Consider the following 23384-nt stretch of genomic DNA (forward strand, 5'->3'; position numbering starts at 1 on the left):
GAGGGAGAGAGATATAGCCTCTAGAGAGAGGGTGCGCGTTTGCGTGTGTGTGTGTGTGCGTGTGTGTGTGTGTGTGTGTGTGTGTGTGTGTGTGTGTGTGTGTGTGTGTGTGTGTGTGTGTGTGTGTGTGTGTGCGCGCGCGCGCGTGCGTGCGTGCGAGAGAGAGAAAGACAGAGAGAGAGAGAGAGAGAGAGAGAGAGAGAGAGAGAGAGAGGGGGGGGGAGGGAGGGAGAGAGATAGCCTCTAGAGAGAGGGTGCGCGTTTGCGTGTGTGTGTGTGTGTGTGTGTGTGTGTGTGTGTGTGTGTGTGTGTGTGTGTGTGTGTGTGTGTGTGTGTGTGTGTGTGTGCGCGCGCGCGTGCGTGCGTGCGAGAGAGAGAGAGAGAGAAAGACAGAGAGAGAGAGACAGACAGACAGACAGACAGACAGAGAGAGGTAGAGAGAGAGAGAGAGAGAGAGAGAGAGAGAGAGAGAGAGAGAGAGAGAGAGAGAGAGAGAGAGAGAGAGAGAGAGAGAGACACAGACATAGAGAGAGAGAGAGAGACATAGACAGAAAGAGAGAGAGATCCTCCTCATCGATATCACCGTATATTGCGCGCAACACCATAAACTCCTCCTGCTCTGTTGCGTTAGAGCCAGAGGTTCCACCATAGAGCATATATAAGGCTGTCAGCTGTCTGTCAGCACAAGGACACTGTCTGCCTGACCTGGGAAAAGCACGCACTGAGCACAGGATTATTACAGCTCTCACCTACATTCATTACAATGTCTCACGCATGGGGATACGCAGCGAGCAACGGTGAGGACCTGTTAATGTGCATTACATACCTCTATATGTACAATTACAATGTCTTACTTTACACCATGTCTCTAGAATAACCTGTTAATGATGCATAAATACCTTTGCACCATACATGCACCATGGTGCTTATTACTGCTCTATAACCAGGACCTGTTAATCATACATATATACATTAAAGACCTGCGGACTCTGGAACAATGCATTGCACACATAACAGTCCATGCATTTAATTTATGTTAACACTGACTGCACAGTGCATTTTTATTTCAGTCATTCATTCATTCATCATACTCCCTCTTTGCAGATTTTTTTTTGCATGTCACCTCATCTCATTTAATCCATGCTGCTTTCATTCATTCTGTATGAAACCGTTTTTTCTTTCTTTTTGTGTTATGGGATTGATTAAAATCTATAATAACACAAAAAGAAAAACGGTTTCATACAGATCATTTGAACAAAGCAACAGTGTCAGTTAGTATATGTAGCCTGATGTCTTTAACACATTGTTTTCGATTCATTAAATACACAGACCCCAATGGAAACAAGCCATATATAGTGCTTTCTTGGGTTTAATCCTTTAAGCATCCTTTTGATTGAACTCAACTGTACATTCTGTGCTTTTTTTTTGGCAAACTGTTAATAAAATATTCAATAAATCAGAATCATTTTTTTAATGTCATTTTAGGACCTGATAAGTGGGTCACTAACTTCCCCATCGCCGATGGGGTCCGCCAGTCTCCCATCGACATCATCCCTGGTCAGTGCGACTTCGACGGCGGTCTGAAGCCGCTGTGTCTGAAGTATGACCCCTCCACCTCACTGGATATTCTCAACAACGGACATTCCTTCCAAGTGACCTTCCTCGATGACAACGACAAGTCAAGTTAGTTGGGAAATTAATATTATTAATATTAATATATCAATGCATGAGAGAGAGGTTATGTATGTGCCCCCCCCCCCCCCCCCCCCGGCCCACAATGACCTGCTGACTGGCGTCTCATATAGGGAATGTCTAACAAAAGAAAATAGGCAACTGGTGCAGAGCCTTATTTATGAGAGCTACTGAACAAAGCCATGCATGTAGACTTATGGTTCTCAACCTTTTCAGATTGTGACCCCCCTCCCAAAATAATCATGTTTGAACTGGGGACCCCCCAAAATAATCATATTTGAACTGGGGACCCCCCAAAAAAAAATCATATTTGAACTGGGGATCCCCTAAAATAATCATATTTGAACTGGGGACCCCCTAAAATAATCATATTTGAACCAGGGATCCCCCCAAAATAATCATATTTGAACTGTGGACTCCCCCAAAATAATCATATTTGAACTGGGGACCCCCTAAAAGAATCATATTTGAACTGGGGACCCCCCCATCCTGACAAGCACTTTTTTTTTAGGCGTTACCTTTTGTTTGACTCGGCTCCACAGATAAATATTGTGAAAATAGCAGATCTACAAGCTCACACTCACGTTGCGAGGCGTTGTGAGCTTGTAGATATTTGCAAGATTACTTTTGATGCAATTATGTTTTTTCTTCTTCTTTTCTTTTTGAGGTATTTAAAGCCCTTAAATTGTCACTTGACTGTCATATCCGGGGACCCCCAACCCCCCCAAAAAAATCATGTGGGGACTCCTCTGGGGGTCCCGACCCACAGGTTGAGAACCACTGTTATATAGGGAATATTTAACAAAAGAAAATAGGCAAACTGCATGGTGCAGAGCATTGGGGATTGGCCATGATGACATGCAGGGAGATCCACTGAAAAAAAGCCCATGTGCATGTAGACAATGGTGATTGAATCGGTAATGAAACCCTGTGTTGAAGCTGTTCCCACGGACAGCCTTTTTCATATTCCAAGTGAGGTCAATGAGCACAAACAGAGGGTTCTTTACAAACAGGGACCGGTTCTCTAGACTAGTTAACCATTACATGGTTCAAGTGCAACTGGAATGTGTTTTTTAGTCACCAAATAAAACCAAGCCTGTCATGCAGTTCCTCTCACTATAATAATGTTGCAGGGAAATTATTATAATGTCCCCTCTCTTTGTCATTGTTGGTTGGTTAAGCTTCATCTAAAAGGTTTCTAATGCATTAGACACAGTGGTTCCCAAAAACCTTTGTCTTGTCTGCCCGGGGCCTAAACTGTAGTGAAAATAGCAGATCTATTGCGAGCTTGTAGATCTGCTATTTTCACTATTTCTAAAAAGTATGTTTTTTTCCCCCAAAATGTATGACATTTCTTAGATTTTTGTAATTATTCATGAAATTCTTTTGATTTTTGAAAATCTTTTGAAATAATACTGATTAAAAACAAAATGTAGGAAACAAAAAATAATGTGATTTTTAGTTGCGACCCATGAAAATGTTAATGACCCAAAAATGGGTCCCGAACCACTGTTTGGGAAACTGATTAGATCATGAGGCAATGCACAAACAAAGACACCAATGGCAAAGTCAGGCAAGGTGACGGATTGCTTCAGCCTTTTTTTTGGCAAATGAAAGAAACAAGGATAGCAGGATAAGTTTCATTATTTTCTACTAAACATTCGGGCTATTGTGTCAGCCTGTTGTAACTGGAGATTATCTTCTTTTTTTTTTAAGCATGCATGTCCTTGAACTGCTCTCGTTTATAACAGGCCCTTGAATACTATGACTTAATCAGGACTCATTACTTAAGTAAAAGTACTGCAATGTAGAAACACTGTTATAAGTAAAAGGCCTGTGTTCAAAATGTTACTTGAGTAAAAGTACAAAAGTATTGGCATCAACGTATAGAACATTTACAAAAGTAAAAGTGCTAAAATGTTTGAAAGTAGCAGATCTACAAGCTCACAACGCCTCGCGATACGACAAGTTGTGAGCTTGTAGATCTGCTATTTTCAAATTGACTAGGTATAAAATAGGGCTAAAGTGGTTAATGTATGTTTTATAATATAGTATATTTATATCTGCAAAGTAACTAGTAACTAAAGTATTCAAATAATTGTAGTGGAGTAAAAGTACAATATTTGCCTCTGAGATGTAGTGGAGTAGAAGTAAAAGTACAGAAAATTGGAAATATTCCAGTAAAGTCAAAATACCTCTAAATTGTACTTAAGTAGAGCACTTGAGTAAATTAGTTACTTAACACCACTGTTTATAACAGGCCCTTGAATGCTGTGACTCAATCAGTGAAATGTGTGCAAAAACCTTTTAAGAAATTGGATTGAGAATCATTGCTTGTGGTAGAAACAATGAGAAATAATTGCATCAGTGTGGATTAACAACACTGGCCTGCACTAAGAACAGATAAGCTGGTTGAACTGTGACTTAAGTATAGTATGCTTATTTCAAACCATTAACTTCCCCTTAACATATAGGGACTCAACGTACTCGTCATAGTCATGCGTTTGTGTGTGTGTGTGTGTGTGTGTGTGTGTGTGTGTGTGTGTGTGTGTGTGTGTGTGTGTGTGTGTGTGTGTGTGTGTGTGTGTGTGTGTGTGTGTGTGTGTGTGTGTGTGTGTGTGTGTGTGTGTGTGTGCGCGCGCGCGCGCGCGCGCGCGTGCGTGCGTGCGTGTGTGTGTCATGCATGTGCACGTGCACGTGCACAAGCAGTGGAAAGTAGACGGCCATTGTTTCTTTGTGTGCATCACTGTTCAAGCTCTATGTATTTCAGCTGGGCTGTACAACAATAAGGAAGAGTTGGCACCTCGATGCAAAATTGGCTATTTTGTCCAAAATGTTACAAAATGTAATATTTGGAAAATAGTCTTAAGTAATAAGTAGTATACATGATTAGCACATGCTTGAACATTTGACAATTAAGGCCTAATATTTCTACAATTGCTACAAATTGTTACAAAACTTGTTTATCCAATCATTTTGGGGCATAAAGAAGAAGTTGAAGGATACATTTTGGTCTGATAATGATGTACCGTGCATGTTCACATCATGTACACTTTACTTTACTTAAGACCATTTTTCTAATATTTAATGTTGTAACATTTTGGACAAAAACAAAAACAAAACGAAAACTAGCCTACTTTCCCATAGAGAAACTAGCGTATAGTTTGTCTGGCATATCAGAGTTAGCCTGGCATGGCCAGACTATTATCACTGTGTAGATACTGAACTGGGGACCCCCCCAAAATAATCATATTTGAACTGGGGACCCCCCAAAATAATCTTATTTGAACTGGGGACCCCCCAAAATAATCTTATTTGAACTGGGAATCCCCCAAAATAATCTTATTATATATTATACATTACATTTAGTTTGACTCAGCTCCACAGATACATCATTGTGAAAATAGCTGATCTACAAGCTCACAAGCTCTATTTTTTTGTTGTTGCACTGACAGATTTGTCTGGTTTCCAGGCCATATCAGAGCAATCAGCATCCACTGAGATAGACCTATAAATATCAGCTACATATTTATAAAAAATAATGAATGAATACAAAATGTCCTGCAGTGAAGAGGAGGGGGGGGGGGGGGGGGTAGGTCTTTAAATACCTCAGCAGCATCATCATCCTCCTGGGCTAAATATGATCGCTTCTCAGTCTGATCACGACAGGAACTCTCAGGCCACGTCCAACAACAAATACGTAGGAAGAGTCTGTCTGCTCCTGTGGCGTTGTGTGCGTGTGCGTGTGTGCGTGCGTGCGTGCGTGCGTGCGTGCGTGCGTGCGTGCGTGCGTGCGTGCGTGCGTGCGTGCGTGTGTGTGTGTGCGTGCCTACCAGTGGTGTAAAGTAACTACGTACATTTACTCAAGTACTGTACTTAAGTACAATCTTGAGGTATTTTTTACTTTACTAGAGTATTTCCAATTTTCAGTACTTTTACTTCTACTCCACTACATCTCAGAGGCAAATATTGTACTTTTTTCCACTACGATTATTTGAAAAATGTAGTTACTAGTTACTTTGCAGATATAAATTACTATATTTTTAAACATACATTAACAACTTCAGCCCTGTTTTATACCTATAGGCTATTTGAAAATAGCCGATCTACAAGCTCACGGCGCGTTGTGAGCTTGTAGATCTGCTATTTTCAAACATGTTTGTACTTTTGCTTTTGGCACTTTAAGTACATTTTGATACCAATACTTTTGTACTTTTAAGTCATTTTTTTATTCCGGACTTTTACTTGCAACAGAGTATTTCTACAATGCAGTTTTGATACTTTTACTCAAGTAAGAAATGTGAGTACTTTTTCCACCACTGGTGCCTACAGTATGTGTGCCTACTGTGTTTGTGTGTGTGCTTACTGTATGTGTTTGTGTTTGTGTGTGATGACGAGGGTGTGTGTACTGTAAGTACTAAGGCAGATGTTGGCTTTGCATCAGTCAAAACACAATCTTTTTTATGTCCTGTTTGTAAAGAAGAAATGACGTCGTACATATTTCCCACAAATCATGCTGCTTCCTTTTCGTTTAGACTTTCTTTGAATTATGACCCAATTACTGTGTTCATAATATTTCATTAAAAAAAAATGTAGTCTGTGAAAGAAGTCATCCAAGTCTCACTGTTTTTGTGTGTTTGTACACACAGGGCAAGTTATGCATTTTACTGTACTTAAGGTACTTTTACTGGAGTATTTCCAATTTTCAATACTTTTACTTCTACTCCACGACACGCAAATATTATACTTTTTACTCCACAACAATTATTTGAAAACTATACTTAATAGTTACTGTAGATTTTTGATTATTATTACACAACATACATTAACCACTTCAGCCCTATATGCACCCTACTTTGAAAATAGCTCTGAAAATAGCCGATCTACAAGCTCACAACACGTTGTGAGCTTGTAGATCTGCTATTTCGAAAGATTTTTTATACATTTTAGACATTTGAAAACGTGTGAAATGGGACATTCTGCATATGGCGTACTTTTACTTTTGATCCTTTAAGTATATTGTGACGTCAATATTTTAGTAGTTTTACTCAAGTACATTTTGAATGACGGACTCCCTCTTGCTTCACTTGTGTTCCAGCTCTGACAAACGGACCCATCTCAGGGACCTACAGGCTGAAGCAGTTCCACTTCCATTGGGGTGCGTCTGACATCAAGGGCTCGGAGCACACAGTGGCTGGGACCATGTATCCTGCCGAGGTAAGGAAGGACCCTAGTGGAGCCACAAAGCTCACACATCGTTGCTGTCTCACTAGTCTCGCGTGGCCAGACTGTCGCCTCCCACAATGTTTCAATTGCTTGGTCATCATACAGTCTGGAGCAACGGAAGCTCTGAAAATGATATCCCCACCTCCGTTTCGTCTTTACAGTCGCTCGAATTTATCCGAATATAAATCAAAATCATCTAAGCATATATAGCTTGCTGCTTAGCAGCAAGCAGACTCTATATAGCGTTCGGAGATTGTGGAATAGTTGTCTGGCTGTCACCATATTCTACCTTTTTGTGTTTTTCTCCCCGTAAATTAACGCCCTACTTGATCATACTACAATGTCACACAAAAATGTCAAAAGTAGCAGATCTACAAGCTCAAAACGCGGCGCGAAGCGATGCGTTTTGAGCTTGTAGGTCTGCTACTTTTGACGTTTTTGAATTTGAATCCTGAAAAGTAACAGTTTTTTTCCCCATTCCTTTTCTTATCAACTGAACCATCTGGTTGAAAAACGTCCAACCGTTTTTTTATTGAATAGCAGCTAAACCTTTCATTTCATCGACCGCCACTGAATGAAGTGCGTCCCCAGGCGTTTAAAACTCACCCAGATTCACTCTGAACAACAATACAAAAGGGCCCTGCAGCCCCCAGACAGAACTGAAAGGATTCCCAGGGTTTTCAGAAAAAAAGGAGCAAATCTCTGAATAATCTATTTACCAATGGCCTTTGTGTGTCTCTGTCTCTCTCTCTCTCTCTCTCTCTCTCTCTCTCTCTCTCTCTGTCTCTCTCTGTCTCTCTCTCAGCTCCATCTGGTGCACTGGAACACCAAATACCCCAGCTTTGGTGATGCTGCTAGCAAGCCTGATGGGCTCGCTGTGGTGGGAGTGTTCCTGAAGGTCAGTAGTGATGTTTTGAAATCATACTTGTACAGTCGCTATCATAGTGCTTTCTTTGCTGTGATATATGTTGTTAAAGGGATAGGTCACACAAAGAAAAATGTTCTTTTCTATCGGTTAGTCACCCCATGGAGACTTGAATTCATGGACATTTTTTTGTTTTCGTCACATTCCTAAACCAATAATTTGATGACCAGCGGACCGGTAGGCAGCGGTTCCGGTAGGAGACTCTTTGTTTCTCCTACCAGAGCCGCCGCCGGTCATCAAATTATTGGCTTAGGAATGCGAGAAAAAACTAAAAATATCCATGAATTCAAGTCTCCATGGGGAGACTAATCGATAGGAAAAAAAACATTTTGGGGTGAACGATCCCTTTAAGATGTAATTGGACACTGATAAATGATGCTCTTTGCTGTGGATCACAGTAGAATTCAATCTACTATTATGCCACCGTTTGAAGAAATGTCCCTTTGCACACCCTACGGACGAACAGGTGCGTCGGAGTAACGAATTCGGAATATAGAAGAAATAGGGAAGAGGGAGAGGGCACACTATCTTCACTCACAAAGAAACGTATTTAAAGATGCAACGTTTCGGTCACTCGGAGACCTTCACCAGGCATAATTAAAGAAGCAGCTGGCACACAGCCAGTATATATGACAACTCTCTCAGAGAGGCGAAGGCCAATCAAAGCCCAACGCTAATCCGTTACCATGGAGAAGGGGGGGCTGCCCATACAGATGAGTGAAGGTGGTATTTTTTCCCACTATTATGCCACCAAAATGTGGAATACCCACCAGCCATCAAAACGTGTGACTCCCTAGTACTCTCCTTCAAAACCGCCTTAAGAGAGCACCTGTCTGCAATTTGCAACTGGACCTAGACAAGTCTTCTAGCTCATTGGTTCTCAAAGTGGGGTCCGAGGACCCCCAGGGGTACTTGGGGGGGTTACAGGGGGTCCCCTGCTAAATGATGGACAGGGACCAAATGGACCCTTATGGGTCTGTAACTCTGAGTGTACAAATGGAACCAAATGGACCCTAACGGGTCCATTTGGTTCCATTTGTACACTCTCAGAGTTAAATTAACATTGATTTTACAATATGAATTGGGGTCCCAGAGACATACATGCCATTAAATGGGGGTCCGTAGCCTAATGCATGTCAAACTGGGGGTCCTTGTAATTAAAATGGTTGAAATCACTGCTAGAGAGCCGTAAAAAATCTTCTATTATGGGGGTCCCTGGCTTATCTTTTCAAATGGGGGTCCGCGGTCTAATAAGTGTCTATTTGGGGGTCCTTGGCACGAAAAGGTTTGAGAACCACTGTTCTAGCTTGCCAAAAAAAATAAAACTGTTGTTCTGTTAATATACTTTTACTGCTCCTAATATTGATGATTTCTTGTACATTATTGTATGTCTTTATATGTCTTGATGAATTGAATACATAGGGCCACTTTTTGTGTTATCCTTTTAGCATTGTTGTATAACTGTACCTTTTTGCAAACTGTTAATAAAGTATTCAAACAATCAAACAATTTTTTCCCCCCCAGATTGGTGATGCCAATAAGCCACTTCAGAAGCTGCTAGATGCTTTTGATGCCATTAAGGCCAAGGTAAGTCTATTTTAAAGACTTTGGTTACAGTTTATGTTTAATAGCGCAGGAACCAAAACCCCCAAAGTTGACTATACCCCCACCCGGGGCAGAACAAAATGTGACATTGTTTTAATTTTCATATCTTTAAGATGTCCCCAGGGCCGGACTGGGACCAAAATTCAGCCCTGGCATTTGCATCCCAGCCCAAACATTAACGTAACTAATAATTGGGCCGCGCGACCCGGATATTAGCGTAATAATCCTAAAACGGGAGCAAAAATATTTTTCCAAAAAATATTGTTCCAGTGGCCCACTGGCCCAGCGGCCCACCGGGCATTTGCCCGGTACGCCAAATGGCCAGTCCGCCGCTGGATGTCCCCTTCATGAAATGTTTTACTTTTACTGCAAAAGTCCTTAAATTGATAAGTGACTCACCACATAGGCAACAAAAAAAAAGCCTGCCCTGAAAGAGGGAGTTCCAAGTCAATCCTTTTTCATTTTCGACCTGCTGTTTGTTTTTACATCATACTTGCACAGATGGTCTACAGCAGGGGTCTTCAACAGGGGGTCCGGGACCCCTAGGGGGTCCTCAGAGCTACTACAGGGGGTCCGCCAAATCTTTGTGTGATATGATTTTTCTTTTTACCTTAACCACTTGAACCCTAGCATCCCTATTCTGAGGAGAACTTTAGCCAAAAATAGCAGATCTAAGCTCTGAACGCTCAAGCTCTCAACGCCTCGCGCTGCGAGGCGTTGAGAGCTTGTAGATCGGCTATTTTTGGCAAAAAGGTATAGGTGTAGAGGGAAAAAAAGAGCAGACCAAGAAAACTAAAAAAGTTAAATCTGAAACACAATTTTATACAATATCGAGGGGGGTACCTGCTTCATCTCTCTCTCAGCTAGGGAGTCCTTGGCCTGAAAAGGTTGAAGACCCCTGGTCTACAGGTAGTGTCCCTAAGCAACCAGGATGCCAATATTAGGTTCTATTGTGAAGCAGCAGCCTTTTATATAAGGCCTTGTTATAGGCGGTTGTTGTTGTTTCTTAACCCCACTTTATTGTTTTTCTGTTCCAGGGCAAACAGACCACCTTCGCCAACTTCGACCCCGCCACGCTGCTGCCCGGTTCCCTAGACTACTGGACGTACGACGGCTCTCTGACCACACCCCCTCTGCTGGAGAGTGTCACCTGGATCGTCTGCAAGGAGCCAATCAGCGTCAGCACTGAGCAGGTATGTCTGGTCACATGATCACTGACACCCAATCATTCATGCTGTAGTTAGAGAAGGGGGGGGGGGGTTGACTTTGGACACATTCCAAGGGTCTGGGAAATGGCTTCATTGGCTTCAGATTCTCTCTCCTTCATTTGCTGTGGAGAATCAAGGACTTGATTGTTGAGATTAGCAGCATAGGCTCTGACACATGAGAAAGCCCTTGTAGCTGATGAAACACTATACTGCAACCCAGAAGGAGAGAGAGACACACAGTCACAGAGAGAGACAGAGAAACAGAGAGAGACAGAGACAGATAGGTAGAGAGAGAGAGAGAGAGAGAGAGAGAGAGAGAGAGAGAGAGAGAGAGAGAGAGAGAGGGAGAGAGAGAGGGGGGAGAGAGAAAGAGACACAGAGAGACAGAGAGAAAGAGACAGACAGAGCAGTGGTGTAAAGTATTTCCAATTTTCAATACTATTACTACACACATTTTTTTTAAACTTTAGTTACTAGTTACTTTGTAGATTTAGATTATTATTACAAAACATACATTACCCACTTCAACCCTATATACATTTCGGCCATTTGAAAATAGCAGATCTACTCAAGTTGTGATGCGTCGCATTGTGTGAGAGAGAGAGAGAGAGAGAGAGAGAGAGAGAGAGAGAGAGAGAGAGAGAGAGAGAGAGAGACACAGACAGACAGACAGACAGACAGACAGACAGACAGACAGAGTATCCACTGTCCCAACAGTATTCAGTACAGTAAATTCTTTCTTTGTGTTATTTCGTCCTGTATAATCAACTGTTGGCAGCCAGAGAGGTGAATGAAACACAAGTCGGTCCCACACACAGTTAATCTTATCACAACAAATCATTTAATTGAATTTTGCACTTTATTACGTGACTGAATAAACACAGTGCACACAGACAGTACTGTTCATCTGTACTGTATGTACTGTACTCTACGTTGTGTGTAAACAACACATGCTGTACATCATCATGGCCTTAATTACAAACCGAGTACGTTACCTCTGTCCTTATCCCAGTAATATCTTTACAATCACCCTTACAGTATCTCTACCCCCACCCCCCCTCTCTCTGTCTGCCCTTGTAGCAGGAGTCTTTAAGTCATTCAAACCTGGAACGCATCAATGTGTCATTTTTAGATTTATGTGGCTATTCAAAAATAGTAGATCTACAAGCTCATTGCGCGGCACCGAGTGCCGCACTGTGAGCTTGTAGATCTGCTATTTTTGAAAAATCGTGCAAATTTGTGCACATTTTTTAATACATTTATATTTTTAAAGCGAACATTTTAAGTCAAATCTTTGCTTCTGGGGGATTCTACAAATGTCTTCTAAATCCTAACCGTTTTTAAAAAAAAGGTATGTTGCTATAATCAGTGGTTCTCAAACTTTTTCATGTCAAGGACCCCCAAAATGATATGTATTTGGCCACGGACCCCATCTCAAAACATTTTGTTCCAGGGACCCCCCAGAAGCAAAGATTTGAGATAAACATGTATATATATAAATTCAAAGATTCACACTAATTTCCACGATTTCTGTTTCAAAAATAGCCCAAAGACATCTAAAAATGACACACGGATGCGTTCCCGGTCTTAAAGGGTTAAGTCAATGTGAAAATGAACAGTGCACAGCGTGTATTTTATAACAGTGTTTCAAGGGTAAACATGGGCCAGTGTGTACATAACCTTTAAACATGTTGCCATACAGACCAGGTAACAGCTGATAAAGTCCTTATTCAGGCACAGAAAAAGCAATGTTGGTAACAATATGCTGTTGCTATTTTTAGCGTGAACGTCTGATAACCTCTCCTGGAGCGATGCCACTGTTGGAAACATTGAAAAATTCTCATATATTTCTTTTCCAACACCGTCAGGGTAGAAATGTTGTCCTATAGATCTATTTTGACCTGTTATTATTTCGATACAGTTATGAAGTCAATTACAGTCTTGAATTAATGATTGATTCATACACAGTAAAATCCTCACTGTTCATTTTTTATCCACTTGTACACTGACAGTGTGTTTTAACAGCGGGCAACTCTCGGGCGATGCCGGGCAACATCGCCCAAAATATAATGAAAGTCTATGAGAGCCGGCGATCGGGCGAAGTGGGCGATGAAAGATGGATTTTCTTTATCTTTTTGGGCGATATCGCCCGGCATCGCCCAGAGTTGCCCGCTGTTAAAACGCACCGTAAGACCAAAGCCATGTTTCCTCCCCCCTATTTCTCTCTCACATACAAAGATGAGCAGGAGTCCCCAGTTGCCCGCAGGTTCGATTCCAGGCCTGGCCAGCAATGTGTTGAATATGACCGGTGTCCAAAGTGTCCATTTAATGGGGGAAATTCAATCGTCAGTGGCAGTTACAGTTTCACTTTGATTTTATTTTTATTTTTTTAATGATGATTTATCGCTGGCTTTAGCCACTGTTTATATCGCAACTGCATCTATCCAACCTGTAGAATATAGGTTAGTGACACGCCCACTTTGGTTGCCAAAGAAGAAAAAGTATTTTTTGGGTTCCGGTTCCGAAACCAACTTTTAGGGTTCTGAACCAATTCATATTCAGTGGAAACACTCTGAACTGGTTCAAAATTAGACGAGGGAAAAAAGAGAATGAAACTGGTTCAACCCCTGTGGGAAAGAGGTCATAGTGAGTAAGACTAAGACTAAGAGTGTGAGTGTGTGCACTCATGCTTGAATTCAGTCAAACGTACATCACAGCCTCAATCGTCTTTCCTGTCACAGGAAACAGAGTGCAGGGCGGGTTCATAACGTTGTAAAAGGTGCTGCACACGTGTCACTTCCTCCTTATCTCTATTAGCCGAAGCTGTGGATGCCACAGTTCAATCTCCCAGAGGTCACCGACCTCATCCCTCATGAGAGATGAGCAGAATGGCAGCACACCGTGTCATATATGGATGATCAAATATTTTCATGTCCAAATTGATATCATTGCTGTCGGGCAGAAACCATGTATCTCCATTATTCAACTTTTTATTTATTTTCATTAAAACAATCATGCAAGTGTTGAGTAGTGAAAATAGCAGTTCATTTTAGACACTTCAGCTCAGGATTAACCATTTACATTTATTGCAATGATATTGCATTCAGTCTGGCGGTGTGACTCTGATCATGTGATATTACAGATTTTCTGCACAAGCATGATAACAGAATCTGAAATCACAAACCCCCAGAACAGAGCATGAAATACAGTTATTACATGAACATAATATTGAACATTCAATGCATAATTAAACTACCACATAGTACAATCCATAGAACCACAGTACAATCCCCAGAATCATCCTATAATAACCATATGCGCTAAATGCCACAGGGAGGAGGCCGAGGTGGAGGGAATTTGAAAACTGACAGCTGTACAACCAGCTGAGACAGCCATAAGCACGTAGAGTGAACAGAGAACAGAGGACTGCTTAATTGACTGCCTGAATTGCACTGTGGGAATGAGGGCGTGTGCGAGTTAGCTTGTGGCGAATGAGAATGAAGTGACTTTACTTTACTTTATTTGTTTATTTGGACAGGACAATGCATATTCATGGACGTCACATGGACGTAAATACACCGGATTTAGCAAAGATGCTAGTTTTCATCCGCAGTCCTCACAAGAAACATAAAATCAGAAAACAGACAGACAAACAGTGGAATACATTTACATAACATTACATAGGGAACACAGCATACAAATAAACCTAAAACATGATCACAAATGGTTGCAGCTTTGGTTTTCAAGCAACCATCTTTTCAGATTAAATTTAAAAGATGGAAATGTAGCACAATCCCTTATACGCAGAGGAAGGCCATTCCATGCTACACAACCCTGTACTGAGAGGACATTTTGACCGAATATTGTTTGCCGGTGCGGCACTTCACAATCTCCTCGAGTGGTTGCTCTGGTACTGATTCCCCTATCAGGCTTCCGTTTAATGAATTCACTTGGGGGGGGCGGGCACAGATCATATAGGGTCTTGTATATGACCCCAACCTGTTTTCTAAAAAAAAAAAAGCTAAAAAAATTTAGTATCCGGAGGATGTTACAATGGTGATATTAGTGAGGCTTCCTGTCAAACACTTTGAGCGCACTCTTGTAGAGCTGTTCTATGGGTTTGAGAATAGTTTGAGACCAGTTTGTGAAACAGTATTCAATGTGTGATAGGATCATACAGTGAAGATACGATCTGGCAGCTCCAACTGTCAGGAAGGGTCTAATTTGTTTAAAATTTTGAAGGTTGAATTTAATCGTATTTGTGACTTTCTTCACATGTTTTTTAAAAGTTAGGATTGAGTCTAATATGACTCCGAGGTACTTGAACACAAGTTCAAGTCTTTTTGGCATTCAAGAGCAGACATGAATCTATAAGCCAGTATTTAATGCTTGTCAGAGCTGAGGTTAAAATTATTGACACATCTGCATAGCTTTGCCCATGGGCAAGCACAACAGCATCATCCATACATCTGGACATGTAGATTATTACATACTTCTGAGGTTGAGGTTGAACGTGGAGAGACAGACTGATTTGTAGGCGTTTGTATTCATTAACTTGTTAGTGAATGAATGGGGGGGGGGGGGGGGGGGGGTCCGGGGAGAGTGGGCTAGCATGTAAACCTCTTGCCTTCCGTGCCTACATGAACTATCGCTACGCTGAATAACTCGCCAGCTTGACCATAGTCCTCCATTTGAAAATATTCTGTGCCCCCAAAAGAGAGGATTTTTTATTTTATTTTTTATTTTCATAGCAGATCTACAATTTTGTCAAGGTTTTTCTCTTTTTTTCCGTCTTTTTTTGCCTATAACGAGTAACGACACACCCAAGATAAGGACGCCAAGGTTAAAGTGGTTAAACTATAAGCACAAGAAGAACTGAAATTAATTTATGTTACCCAAGCTGATTGCTTGATCCGCCGCATTATAAATACAGCTGTGAGTCTCTGAGTTAAGCACCGACTAGAGAGCCACTAAGCCTGTGAATTAACGTTGAGGATAGAAATGTGCCAGACAGACAGAGAGACAGCCGAGCCCCTGAACTGCAGCTTTCCATCAGCACGGAGCGGTGACGTGTGTTCTGTGTTTGACTGACAGTCACAGGAGGTCAGCAGCAATACTATTCTAGGCATTCGGTCATTACTCTATCCCACAGGGGACACTTACTTACAACAAAAATGCCAAAACTAAATTAAGCTTCCCTTTCCAAATCACCCAAGTTACAATCAAACCATGCACCAGTGGTGGATAAAGTACTCAAAAAATGTTTTAAAGTATCAAAACTGCAATGCAGAAATACTCCGTTAGTAAAAGTCCGGTATTCAAAATGTACTTGAGTAAAAGCACAAAAGTATCGGCATCAAAATGTACTTAGGTACCAAAAGTAAATCATTTTCTAAATTTGTTTGGACATTCTACATTTTCAACCTATAAAAATCTTTTGAAAATAGCAGATCTACAAACTTGCGACGCGTTGTGAGCTTGTAGATCGGCTATTTTCAAATAGCCAAAGTATATGGCTCGAGTGGTTCATTTATGTTTTGTAATAATAATCAAAATCTACAAAGTAACTAGTAACTAAAGTTTTCAAATAATTGTAGTGGAGTAAAAGTACAAAATTTGCCCCTGAGATGTAGTGGAGTAGAAGTAAAAGTACAGAAATTTGGAAATACTCCAGTAAAGTAAAAAATACCTCAGAATTGTACTTAAGTACAGTACATGCGTAAATATACTTAGTTACTTTCCACCACTGCCATCCACACAACACGGGCCACGGAAAAAGTCAGAACTATCACAGGCATACCATGACAGTATGCCTGTGATCCTATAGCCTAGAAGATTCATTGAAGTTCCAGAACAAGGAACATGACTGTCTAAGTTGCCTCGTCCACAGAGAGCATTTTTTGTTAGCAGATGAGCACGTTCATCATGTAAGTGAGTAAGCCTTGCCGAAACCATGTGCTCCATGGGGGGTAGGAGCCTATCTCCTGTTTCCGTATAGCGTGAGACAGCTTGATGTACAAGGACACCCCTTGGACATGATACTATGTCAAAGGGACTTACTCACCCCCCCCCCCCCCCCTCCCCAATCCAACCCCTTGATGCTGAGTGCCAGACAGTCTTTGCTATGACCCCGGCCAGGGATCGAGGCCTGACCTTCCCTGTCTCAGAGCACTGGGACACTCGAACCACGATGCCACTGAGCTAGGTTTAAAAGTGTTTCAAAGTCAGGTCGTAAATGACTAGGGTTTGTAAGACACGGCCAGGAGGATCATGTTTGTTGATCCTCCGTATACTGTTGTAAGGCAGTGGGTTTTCAACCTTTTTCATGCCAAGGACCCCTAGATTAATATACATTTGGCCGCGGACCACCATCTGAAAATGTTTTGTTCCAGGGACCCCGAGAAGAAAAGATTTGAGTAAAAAAATATTCGCTATAAAAAAAGATATACATTCAAAGTAGGGCTGGGACTCGATTAAAAAAATGTATCTAATTAATTAGAGGCTTTGTAATTCATTAATCGAAATGAATCACATGTTTAATCACATATCAATATTTGACCTGAGAAGCAATTTCTTTTCAGTTAATACAGATTTTGGTATATGAGTGAATCAATGAGTGAATACATAAGTTTAAGCAACAAAAAATAGTTCTGCACACAACCGTGTTTTCATCCACACTTCCATCAGAGAGTTTTTTAAATCTAAATGTCCCATCCACTGGGCCAAGCAAAGCAGTCTGATCGGCTTCTTGTCCCATTGCATGCACTGGGGTGTGTTGGCTGTTGTTTGGGGCACTGGTATGATCGGTACGCCTGAAACTCATCCAGTGAGAAGTTCTGTGGTGCATAAACTAAGCGCGATTAAAATACGATATTTTTTTTTAATCGCGTTAATTTTCTGTAATTAATTAATCTAAATTAATCAGTTAAAGTCTCAGCCTTAATTCAAAGATATGCACACATTTTCAAGATTTTTCAAAAATAGCAGATCTACAAGCTCATAGCGCGGCACTCGGTGCCGCGCTATGAGCTTGTTTATCTGCTATTTTTGAATAGCCAACGTCAAGTGGTTAAAATGATTGTGACGCTATGTTAACAAATTTCGCTGGAGACCCCCTTGTAACCCCCCAAGGACCACTGGTGGTCCCCGGACCACTGGTTGTAAGGGAAGGGAAGGGAGAATGGTGGGGTTGGATGACAGTTTCCCACGTTAGTCCCGCCTCTCGGCGATTTTGATTTGGTTCGGTCTAAATAAAGTGACATTGATGAACTGTGCTCCTTGAAGCACCCATGGGTGCTCCTCCGGAAAAACACGGGACGCCAAGAGCACTGAAACACGATGTGCTGCGCTGGGCAGAGGATCGCTCCAGCTCATCTTTATCTTAGAAATGCAGTGGTGGAAAAAGTACTAAAATGTTTTACTTAAGTAAAAGTATCAATACTGCAATATAAAAAATACTCTGTTACAAGTAAAAGGCCTGTGTTCAAAATGTTACTTGAGTAAAAATACAAAAGTATTGGCATCAAAATATACTTGAAGTATCAAAAGTAAAAGTACTAAAATGTTTGAAAATAGCAGATCTACAAGCTCACAACACGTCGCATCGCGACGCGTTGTGAGCTTGTAGATCGGCTATTTTCAAATAGCCTATGTATAAAATAGGGCTAAAGTGGTTAATGTATATTTGATAATGTAATAATTTATATCTGCAAAGTAACTAAAGTTTTCAAATAATTGTAGTGGAGTGAAAGTACAATATTTGCCTCTGAGATGTAGTGGAGTAGAAGTAAAAGTATTGGATATTGGAAATACTCAAGTCAAGTACAAATACCTCAAAAACCTCAAAAACTTAAGTACAGTACTTAAGTAAATGTACTTAGTTACTTTCCACCACTGTAGAAATGCATATGGCAGAAAAGGCACTGCATGGCAGCTCTATAAAGTATTTCTGTGGCCTCTCTCTAACTCAAGGTCTCTCTCTCTCTCTCTCTCTCCTCAGATGGCCAAATTCCGTTGCCTGCTCTTCTCCGGCGAGGGCGAGGCCGACTGCTGCATGATGGACAACTACCGCCCCCCGCAACCCCTCAAGGGGCGCAAAGTTCGTGCTTCCTTCAAATGAGAAGAAACCTCACCCTCTGCCCTACTTTCGTAGAACCCCCCCCCCCTTCCCCCCATTTAGACTGCAGTGAAGCACAAGTATCGACATCATTCACTTTTTGTTTTTTTTAAAGAAAGTTTAATTTGCCAATATCCGTCCCTGAAATGTAACGTAGCCTAACACACTGGGCTGTCTTACTGTGCGAAGGGGAAACTTGAAGGGTCCAGCAGTTTTTTTGTTGTTGTTATTTTTTTCTATCACCCCCGAGAGTGATAAAGGTGCCCTAGCTCTGCCCAGACTCAGAAATACTCCAACGGTGTTCTCTACGACACGTTGACCAGAATTTCGCACACTGGTTCCACTGTTATCAGAGAGCAGCCATGAACAAGTAGGTGGCAAAACTCACACACTGCAAAAGTCCAGTGGCTAAAGGGTTCATTTGCAAAAAAATAGATTGTTGTGTCCGTTTCTATGTATTATGAAAGAAATGTAGTTTTTTTGCAAATGAACAATTTTTTTGGTGTGTGAGATATGATTTTGTCAAGCAGCTACAGTAGCCAGAAGGGAAAGTTGATGCTTGAAATGATGCAGAAATGTTAGTTTAGCCCAAGAAGTGATGCTTATGAGCCAGGAGTCAGCAGAAAAAACACAAACACTCCACGACAAGCAGTAGGAACGTATACATTGTTGCTGTTGAGCAGAAACACACCCACACACACACACACACGCACTCGCACACACACACACACACACACACACACACACACACACACACACACACACACACACACACACACACACACACACACACACACACACACACACACACACACACACACACACACACACACACACACACACACACACACACACACACACACACATTCTGCCAGTTTGGCTGTAATCTCTGGCTGACTGTCTGCCTCAGGATCACGGCAGCTTAATGAAACAAACCATCACACTCGATTGAACTAGAAAATCCCCCCCTCCTCTCTGCCACACACACATACATACACACACACACACGCAAATACACATGCAACACAATCTGGTGCAGACACAACGCGCTGGCTCTGCCTGTAGGCATTGACCTGGTTATGGATTTCCATTGCTGTATATGGCGCATGCATCGCTGCATAGCATGCACTGAACGGACATGCAGGACATATCATCATGCTTAGAGAGCTGATAACTTCTGTGTTTTGACAGCATAATGTTCAAATCCCCATAATGTAGTTGTCATCTCCTGTTTTGTATTATTTCTTTATTAGCCACTTGAACCCTAAGGCCGATGCATACTTCACTTTTAATGCCGTCCCGAACCGATTTTATTTCGGCATTAAAACAGTACATCACATCGGCCTTTAGCGTCCCTATTCTGGGGTGAACTGTCAGTGAAAATAGAAGTTCAATGTGACGTGTTTGTGAGCTTGTAGATTTGATGGAGTAGACTAGAGGGAAATGGATGGTAGACACTGGAGGATCTAGTACAGAGCCCTGGGGGATCCTGGGTTTAAGTGGCTAATGATGATATTTCTGATAACTGGGTCTTTCCTTTTGTTTGAGAGCATAATAACGCAAAATAGAAGCTTTTTTAACGTGATTCATGTACTGTGTTTTGTGTACAAGAGCTCTGCATTTGTCGTGTTGTCTTGAATGATGGCAAAGATGAGGGATTGTTCCATCTTTTAAAAAAGAAATGTGTAAGACGACTAGGATGTTTTGTTTTATATTCCCATTATGTAATATGATAATGCTAACACTATAAGAACAATATGCCAACATGCCAGCTGATGAAGTTTTGTAGAGAAACCAGAAACCATAATCTGATTGATTAAAGAAATACATCCTGCCCTTTAGCACCAAAAATATCTACAAACAATTGTAATAGCACAATGAAAGTTCAACCAAATTATGTTATTTCCTGAAAGGAATGATTGTAAAATTCTAAAAGAAAATCTTATTTATTCCAGTCATTGTTATAGGGCCCTCCTGTGAGTATGTCTTGGTGTTGTGCTGTTTTTGCAAAGTGGATGTTACTGGTTAAATAAATATATTTTATGACTAATCTATGCCTGCTGTGATTCATCCGTCCTCGGGTTTGCCTTTTCTCATCTCTATTCTGTGCTTTCTGTTTTCTGTTCTTCACATCAAGTAGACTAAATCCTTTTTTCCCTCTTTATTTTATACAACTTATATTTATCGATTTTCAGAATTATCATGTGCAATCGTGTTTGGGCAATATTACTCAGGAGAGTAATATGCTACTTATTACCTTGGTTCTCAAAGTGGGGTCCGGGGACCCCCAGGGGTCCTTGAGGGAGTTCCAGGGGGTCCCCAGCTAAATGATAGATAGTTAGGAACCAAATGGACCCTTACGGGTCTGTAACTCAGAGAGTGTACAAATGGAACCAAATGGACCCTAACGGGTCCATTTGGTTCCATTTGTACACTCTCAGAGTTAAATTAACATTGATTTTACAATATAAATTGAGGTCCCAGAGATAGAAATGCCATTAAATGGAGGTCCGTCCGTAGCCTAATGCGTGTCAAACTGGGGGTCCTTGAAATTAAAATGGTTGAAAATCACTGCTAGAGCCATACAAATCTTCTCTTATGGGGGGTCCTTGGCATATCTTTTCAAATGGGGGTCCGCGGGCTAACAAGTGTCAATTTGGGGGTCCTTGACGTGAAAAGGTTTGAGAACCACTGACTTATTACATATACTCCTTAGTACTCCGTAATACTATTATATGACTTATTGCTCGGAATCAAGAGTAATATATTACATTACATATCATATTATACATATTACTCCCCCCCTCCCCACCAGCCGCCAAAAAAAGAAAAGAAAAACAGATGTACAACAACACAATCTGTTCAGCCAGCTCCTTTTAGAGCTGAATCCAATTTTCTGGAATAATAATAATAGCCACCAATAAGCCAAAAAGGCTAAAAATAAAGCAGTAATCTCTTTTGAACTTTTGAACTGAATGTTTTCAAACGGCAGCCCAACAAAACCTGAGTAATATGTAATATGTAGGGAGAAAAAAAATACATAGTGATATGGTATAATGTTACTGTTTTGGCAGAGATCATGGGTGGAAGAAGTACTCAGATACCACTCATTTTCAACATTGAACTATGATCAGATAACCTCAATCAATTATCCTTTTCTAGGCAACACAGAAGGGGGCGGGGGGGCTTTTTTCTTATTTCCACACAACAGCTCTAAGGTGTATTAAAGACATAGTTCAATGTTGAAAATGAGTGGTCTTCCCCTTTAAGTAAAAGTAGCAATACCACAATATAAAAAACTCTTTTACAACAAAAAGGCCTGTGTTCAAAATGTTACTTGTGTAAAAGTACAAAAGTATTGGCATCAAAATATACTTAAAGTACCAAAAATAAATAAGTACTAACATGTTTGAAAATAGCAGATCTAGATATTTTCAAATAGCCTATGTATAAAATAGTGCTAAATGTTTTATAATATAATAATGTATATCTGCAAAGTAACTAGTAACTAAAGTTTTCAAATAATTGTAGTGGAGTAAAAGTACAATATTTGCCTCTGAGATGTAGTGGAGTAGAAGTAAAAGTACAGACATTTGGAAATATTCCAGTAAAGTAAAAGTACCTCAAAATCTTACTTAAGTACAGTACTAGAGCACATGTACTTAGTTACTTTCCACCACTGTATATAAAGTACATTATTGCGTGAATAACCCAACCTCCTAGGCACTGCCACTGACCCAAGGTCCAACCATAGACAACCTATACCTGTTCATGTCAAATGAACGTCAAGTTCTTGACATGTGATTTATTTAGGTCTTTATTTAAGACCATGTGAGATTAAATGTTGTTAGTGTCCCAGATGTACTGTACTGTATCTAACTAAATAAAGTAGACTAAAACTTGATTAACCTATTAAGACCTTAATGGGCCGATTTAGAAGGCAAAACAAGCCTTCTAAATCAGAACAGACTGATAACGTGGATTCACTCACTCAATCCACGTTATCAGTCTGGCCAATGCCAGGCTACCAAGGACCCCCAAATTGATGTGTGTTTGGCCGTGGGCCCACATCTGTAATGTTTTGTGCCAGGGAGCTTCTTCTTTTTTTTTTAATCTTGAAGAAAATGTGACAATTTTGGAATATTTTTCAAACGTTTTAACAACACAAATGTTTTATGGGGCATAACATATTTTCAGATAGGGGTCAGCAGAAAATGATATATATTAATTTGGGAGTCCTTGACATGAAAACATTTAAGAACCACTGTTTTAAACAACATCACACAGCAAGCCCAAAACAAGCACCTACACTTTAGAAACCAGCCCATATAAAAGCACTACTACCAATAACAAAGTACATTTACTCAACTTCTGTACTGAAGTACAGTTTTGAGGTACAGTACTTTGACTTTACTGGAGTATTTTCAATTGTCTATGCTTTTACTTCTACTCCACTACATCTCAGGCAAATATTGTACTTTTACTCCGCTACAATTATTTGAAAACTTTAGTTACTAGTTACTTTGCACATTTAAATCATTACATTATAAAACATACATTAACCACTTTAGCCCTTTTTTTAGGCTATTTGAAAATAGCCGATCTACAAGCT

General features: G+C 40.7%; 1 protein-coding gene across 1 annotated transcript; it reads left to right on the forward strand.

Annotated features, from left to right (window-relative positions):
- Positions 1–626: 626 nt before the first annotated feature.
- On the forward strand, positions 627–20822 carry LOC311039255 (carbonic anhydrase 1-like). Its single transcript, XM_084048988.1, has 7 exons — positions 627–797; positions 1486–1683; positions 6791–6909; positions 7724–7816; positions 9368–9430; positions 10486–10641; positions 18656–20822. The coding sequence occupies exons 1-7, from the start codon at positions 764–766 to the stop codon at positions 18773–18775; spliced, it is 783 nt and encodes a 260-aa protein (XP_083905114.1). The 5' UTR covers positions 627–763; the 3' UTR covers positions 18776–20822.
- The last annotated feature ends 2562 nt before the right edge of the window (positions 20823–23384 follow it).

Source organism: Gymnoscopelus microlampas, assembly GCF_963454915.1.
Source record: "Gymnoscopelus microlampas genome assembly, chromosome: 22".
NCBI classification, from domain to species: Eukaryota; Metazoa; Chordata; class Actinopteri; order Myctophiformes; family Myctophidae; genus Gymnoscopelus; species Gymnoscopelus microlampas.

Bases quoted from the DNA above. Each gene is read 5' to 3' on its own strand.
- LOC311039255 (XM_084048988.1), top strand. From the start codon at position 764: ATGTCTCACGCATGGGGATACGCAGCGAGCAACG. The intron at 798-1,485 runs GTGAGGACCTGT...ATGTCATTTTAG, and splicing joins GGGATACGCAGCGAGCAACG to GACCTGATAAGTGGGTCACT. The intron at 1,684-6,790 runs GTTAGTTGGGAA...CTTGTGTTCCAG, and splicing joins CGATGACAACGACAAGTCAA to CTCTGACAAACGGACCCATC.